At 39.2% G+C, this 6,817-nt stretch overlaps 1 protein-coding gene across 1 annotated transcript; it reads left to right on the top strand.

The window, feature by feature from the left end:
• Window positions 1-4,165: 4,165 nt before the first annotated feature.
• Window positions 4,166-4,682, top strand: LOC112062012 (guanine nucleotide-binding protein G(I)/G(S)/G(O) subunit gamma-5-like). The gene has a single exon (XM_055081976.1). It carries the CDS (start codon window positions 4,247-4,249, stop codon window positions 4,451-4,453), a length of 207 nt encoding a protein of 68 aa, XP_054937951.1. The 5' UTR covers window positions 4,166-4,246; the 3' UTR covers window positions 4,454-4,682.
• Window positions 4,683-6,817: the final 2,135 nt, after the last annotated feature.

The following is a 6,817-nucleotide window of genomic DNA, read 5'->3' as shown; positions in this document are numbered from 1 at the left end:
GCGCCCCAATTTTTTTTTAAAAGCCGATCCGAATTTCCATCTCTATTTTTTTTACTCTTGTTTCTAAATATTCAATGTACTTTTTCTGCAGCTAATGAAAAGTGAAGGTCTTCAAATGTCATGTTTGAGAGTACAAATAGTATTCAGTGGAAATTGGGAGTCATCAAATATGTTTTTTTATCCCAAGAACAGAAAACAATCTGTACATACATATTTTTTGTAAATCTTAAATGTAAGAAAATACAGTTAAAAATCACCTGCTCTAAAATCAAATGTAAAATTATTCTTTGGGGATTTGTTTTTTAAAACAGTGAAAAAAGGCTTCTCTGGTAGCGCAGTGGTTGAGAGTCCGCCTGCCGATGCAGGGGACACGGGTTCGTGCCCCGGTCCGGGAAGATCCCACATGCCGCGGAGCGGCTGGGCCCGTGAGCCATGGCCGCTGAGCCTGCGCGTCCGGAGCCTGCGCTCCGCAAGGGGAGAGGCCACAACAGTGAGAGGCCCGTGTACCGCAAAAAAAAAAAAAAACTGAAAAAAAGCAAAGAGTAGTGAATATACTAAAGATATTTATAATCTCTTATTTTAATATACTTGGAATTTTGTTTCTGGTAAGAGGTATTGCTTTCTTGACTTCCTGATTTTCAGTAAAATGTGCATATAATAACAAACTGTATTCTGTATGAAAAAAACAAATCCGAGAAAACCCACTTCTTCACTGGAACGATTACCAATAAATCGGTATTTTAAAATTTAAAGATTTTTGAGACTTTCTTAACCCCTTTTTCGTCGTGTTAAAAAGAATTACAGTAGGTTTCATTTCTCTTCATGCATTTCTACACTTTACAAATTTTCTATCATGTACAGGTCTTCATTTCTAGCCAGAAAAAAATGTAAGGAGAAATGAGTATTTCAGTTACCTGTGGTCATTGAATACTTAAGCAAGATTAAAATCAATATATGTTTTCTATCAGAGAACGACAAATACCATATGATATCACATATGCGGAATCTAAAATATGACAAATGAACTTATCTACGAAACAGAATCACAGACATAGAGAACAGACTTCTGGTTGCCAAGGGGGGGGGGAGTCGGGGAGGGATGGATTGGGAGTTTGGGATTAGCAGATGCAAACAATTATATATAGAATGGATAAACAACAAGGTCCTACTGTATAGCGCAGGGAACTATATTCAACATCCTGTGGTAAACCATAATGGAAAGGAATATGAAAAAGAATGTATATATATGTATAACTGAATCAGTTTGCTGTACAGCAGAAATTAACACATTGTAAATCAACTATACTTCAATAAAATAAACATTTTGTAAACATATGTTTACATATATAAAACATATATATATGTTTTCTATCACACAAGTTTTGGGTACAACAGTTAACCTAAAATAGGAAGTTACATTTCAATAAATGCATTCATTGGTTAAGTGATGGTAGAAACTGTACAATATATTGTATTTGGGTAGAGGCATTTAATTCCTAAATTTGAACAAATTTAACTTCTAAATTTATAAGTTCCTAAATTTCAAATTTATCTTACATTCTAAATAGTTATACTGTACCAGCCAATTCAGAAAACCCATTGAGGTAATAAAGATGTGGAATTAGTGGTGATGGTTATACAACTGCAAATATACTAAAAAACTGAATTGTACTGTTTAAAAGGGTGAATCTTATGGTATGTGAATTATATCTCAATAAAAAATATAAAATTTGTTGGTAATAGTATATAATATGCTTCACTGTCAGAAACTTTTATTGGAAGTAGAAATGTCACTGAAAATAATGCTATTAATAATAGTATTAACATTGGCTCCAACTTGGGGAATTCCCTGGTGGTCCAGTGGTTAGGATTCGGCGCTTTCATGGCCCGGGCCTGGGTTCAATCCCTGGTCGGGGGGAACTAAGATCCGACAAGCTGCAAGGCGCGAGAAAAAAAAAGTATACAATTCAATGCTTTTAAGTAAATTTACAGAGTTGTGCAACCATCACCACAATCCAGATTTTGAACATTTCCATCACCCCAAAGAGATCCCTCATGTCAATCCCATTTGCAGCCCATTTGCAGTCAATCCCCGAATCCACCTCTGGCCCCGGGCAACCACTAGTGGTCTTTCTCTATATATAGATTTGCCTTTACTGGACATTTTATATAAATGGAATCATACAATATGTGGTCTTCTGCTTCTGGCTTCTCTCACTTAGCATAATGATTTTGAGGTTCCTCCATGTTGTAGCATCTATCAGTAGTAGTTCATGCCTTTCTATTGCTGAATATAATTCCATTTTATGGACATAATGCTTTTGTTGATCCATTCGCCAGCTGATGGATATTGGGATTGTTTCCACTTTTGGGGTGTTGTGAATAATATTGCTATGAACATTTGTGTACAAGTTTTTATGAGAACATATTTTCCTTTATGTTGGTAAATATCTAGTTGTGCATTTGCTGAGTCCTATGGTAAATCTATGTTTAACATCTTGAGGAACAGCCTAATTTTTCCAAAGTGGCTGCACCATATTACATTCCCAGCAGCAACATATGAGAGCTCGTTTCTCCACACCCTTACCAATGCTTGATATTGTCTCTTCTTTTTATTGTAGACATTCTAGTAGATGTGGTTTTAATTTGCATTTCTTTAATGACTATGTTGAACATCTTTTCATGTACTTAATAGCCATTCATATCTCTTTAAACCCATTTTAAAATTGGGTTGTTTATCTTATTATTGAGTTGCAAGAGTTCTTTATATATTCTGGATACAAGTCTTCATCAGATGCATGATTTGCAAATGTTTTCTCCCAGTCTGTAGCTTGTCTTTTCATTTTCTTAATGGTGTCTGTGAAGAACAAGTTTCTACCTTTGATGAAGTCCAATTTATTTCTTCTTTTATGAATCTTGCTTTTGGTGTCAAATTTAAGAACACTTTGCCTAACCCAAGGACACAAAGATTTACTCCTATGTTTTCTTTTTTTAAAAAATTTATCTATTTATTTATTTTTATTTGTGGCTGCATTGGGTCTTCGTTGCTGCGCACGGGCTTTCTCTAGCTGTGGCGAGCGGGGGCTACTCTTCTCTGCGGTGCGTGGCTTCTCATTGCGGTGGCTTGTCTTGTTGCAGAGCACGGGCTCTAGGCGCGTGGGCTTCAGTAGTTGTGGCTCGCGGGCTGTAGAGCACAGGCTCAGTAGTTGTGGCACACACAGTCTTAGTTGCTCCACAGCATGTGTGATCTTCCTGGACCAGGGCTCGAACCCGTGTCCCCTGCATTGGCGGGTGGATTCTTAACCATTGTGCCACCAGGGAAGTCCCCTACTCCTATGTTTTCTTCTTAAAGGTTTATGGTTTCAGCTCTTACCTTTTGGGTCTGTGATCTATTTTGTGTATAGTGTGAGCTAAGGGTTTAACTCCATATTTTTGCATTTAGTTATCCAATTGTACCAGCACTATATACTGAAAAGACAATCCTTTTCCTATGGAATTGCCTTGGCACCTTTGTCAAAAATAAATTGACCAAGGACTTCCCGGGTGGTCCCGTGGCTAAGCCTCCGTGCTCCCAATGCAGGGGGCCCAGGTTTGATCCCTGGTTGGGGAACTAGATCCCACATGCCGCAACTAAGAATTCGCACGCCGCAACTAAAAAAAAAAAAAAAAAAAAGATCCTGCATGACATAACGAAAATCCTGCATGCCGCAACTAAGACCCGGTGCAGCCAAATAAATATTTTTTTAAAAGAAATTGACCATATAAATGTTTATTTCTGGACTCTCTATTCTGTTCCATTGATCTACATGTCTATCCTTATGCCAGTACCACAATGTCTTGATTTCTGTAGTTTTATAGTACCTTTTGAATTTGGAATGTGTAAGTCCTTTAACTATGTTCTTTTTCAAAACTGGTTTGGCTCTTCTAGAGCCTTTGTATTTCCATATAAATTTCAGGATCAACTTGTCAATTTCTGCAATAAAGCCTGCTGGGTTTTTGATAGGGATTTTATTTTGGGGGGGATTATATCTTTTTATTCCTTTGGATGCTCTCCTCTTCCTAAATACCCCCAAATTCTTAGCATATATTTCTTAGTAATAATAATATAGATAAATATTTACTGTTTACCAGGCATGGTGCTGAGTGGTTTACAGTCCTTATTGCATTTGTTCCTTACAATTACCCTTGGAGGACCCGCCACCGATCCACCGACGGATTGCCGATCTGCCCAGCTCTCGCGTGCGCCATGTCTGGTTCCTCCAGCGTCGCCGCTATGAAGAAAGTGGTTCAACAGCTCCGGCTGGAGGCCGGGCTCAACCGCGTGAAGGTTTCCCAGGCAGCTGCAGATTTGAAACAATTCTGTCTGCAGAATGTTCAACATGACCCCCTGCTGACTGGAGTATCTTCAAGTACAAATCCCTTCAGACCTCAGAAAGTCTGTTCCTTTTTGTAGTAAAATGAATCTTTGCAAGGTTTTTAAACCACTTTTCATAAACCGGGGAATATTCAAAGGAAAGGTAAATTTGAAGCCTGTACAAAAGCCTGTCTCTATAACACGTGCCATACTATACAAACTTCTACTTTTGTCAGTCTACCTCCCTGAATATTCATGAATTTGTTTCACAAGGGTCATTATTTTATATACACTGGTGGCAGCATACAATAAAATACTTAGTATAAAAAAAAAAAGAAAAACAATTACCCTTGGAGATTGTCCATATCCTTGGAAAGGTGAAATTAATTGACATGTGCACACTGCTATATTTAAAATAGATAACCAACAAGGACCTACTATACAGCACAGGGAACTCTGCTCAATATTCTGTCATAACTTAAATGGGGAAAGAATTTGAAATAGATACACGTCTATGTATAACTGAATCACTTTACTGTACACCTGAAACTAACACAACATTGTTTATCAATTATACTCCAATATAAAATAAAAATTTTTTGGAGGGCTTCCCTGGTGGCGCAGTGGTTGAGAATCTGCCTGCTAATGCAGGGAACACGGGTTCGAGCCCTGGTCTGGGAGGATCCCACATGCCGCGGAGCAACTAGGCCCGTGAGCCACAACTACTGAGCCTGCGCGTCTGGAGCCTGTGCTCCGCAACAAGAGAGGCCACGATACTGAGAGGCCCGCGCACCGCGATGTAGAGTAGCCCCCACTTGCCCCAACTAGAGAAAGCCCTCGCACAGAAACGAAGACCCAACACAGCAAAAATAAATTAATTAATAAACTCCTACCCCCAACATCTTCTTTAAAAAAAAATTGTTTTTAAATAAATTGCCCCAAGGCATAAAGCAAAAAAATGGAGGATCTAGGATTTGAACCCACGCAGTCAGACCCAGAACCCACATGTTGAAGCACTGTGCTGCACGGTCTCCTGCACTGCTCTCTGGTGAAGCTGACCAAAGTGTCACAGGCACATGGTGTTTGCTTGTGTAAGGAGAACACTTCTGATAGGGATTGTTTTAAATCTGTAGATAAATTTGAGGAAAATCACCATCTTCACAACCTTGAGACTTCCATTCCCAGAGGGCCAGCCTGCCCCACTTATGTTTAGCATTCCAGTGTCCCTCCCAAGTCATGCTCCCAGAACAGCGGAAAGTTCAGCCATCCTTTCAGCCAGACCTGGGCCCCGGTTGTTCACATGTACCTCCCCTGCTTCCACTTCAGCTACCCCCGCCCCAAGCTGAAGAGGCCAGAACTGACTTACCTGAAGTCCCTCCATGCCCTGTACTGACATAGACATTTTGTCCCAAGACAGCTGTTTTTTTGAAGAACTTAGTTTCAGAACCAATAAAAAACCTCAGAGCCTAGATTCAATCCCGTCTCTATCCTTAACCACAGTCCCCAAACCCTAAAGCTGTGCTCTGGCAACAGTAGTTATTGGAGGCTTTTCTTCACTTCTTCCATGAAGAAAACACCATATAGCAGCTCTTCATTGCTCCCACTCACCTCAACTCTGGCGTTCACACTTAGGATGTGTGTGTGTTTGCATGCACATCTACTGAAGTGCAGTATTGATGAATATGCGGCTTGTGTCTTGAGGCTTCTAAAGTATAGTGTTGCTTTTCATTCGTTCATAAAGAACATAAAAATGATTAACTTTAGGGGAAGATTTGTTCTTTTTAACATTTTCGTTTACAAGGGGGTATTGTCTACATTGTGTTTCAAAGTAAATACATTTTATTAAAATGATGGCAATAATTTCATCTTTGATTGATAGTGGGTGTTTAACAACTTACAGTACTTTTCTAGCCAGCTTAGCATAGCACACTCTGTTTTATTCTTGTGTCACTGGCTACTCCTTCTCTGTCTCCTTGGCAGCTCTCTATCTTCTCCCAGATGACTCCCTAACGTTGGAGTGCCCCAGAGCCCAGCCCTTGCTCTACTTACCCTCAGCCCCTTGGTAATCTTCCAAACACCTCATGAATATGTGGCTTGCATGCTGAGGCTTCTGAAACACAGTGTTATTTTTCATTAGCTTGTAAGGAGCACAAAAGTGGTGAATTTCTCTTAAAATTTTATTTTTTAATGTTTTCATTCTCAAGGGGGCATTGTCTAGACTGCATTTCAAGGTAAATATTTTCAGTTAAAACAGACCTAGAGATTGTCATACTGAGTGAAGTAAGTCAGACAGAGAAAGACAAATATCACATGATATCACTTATATTGTGGAATCTAAAAAAATGGTACAAATGAACTTATTTACAAAACAGAAATAGAGTCACAGATGTAGAAAACAAACTTATGGTTACCAAGGGGAAAGGGGGGGAGGGATAAATTGGGAGACTGGGATTGACACATACA

This window comes from Physeter macrocephalus, chromosome 21 (assembly GCF_002837175.3).
Source record: "Physeter macrocephalus isolate SW-GA chromosome 21, ASM283717v5, whole genome shotgun sequence".
In the NCBI taxonomy this organism is placed as follows: Eukaryota; Metazoa; Chordata; class Mammalia; order Artiodactyla; family Physeteridae; genus Physeter; species Physeter macrocephalus.
Note: the sequence above shows the minus strand (reverse complement) of the source record. Positions and strands in the feature narration are given on the sequence as shown.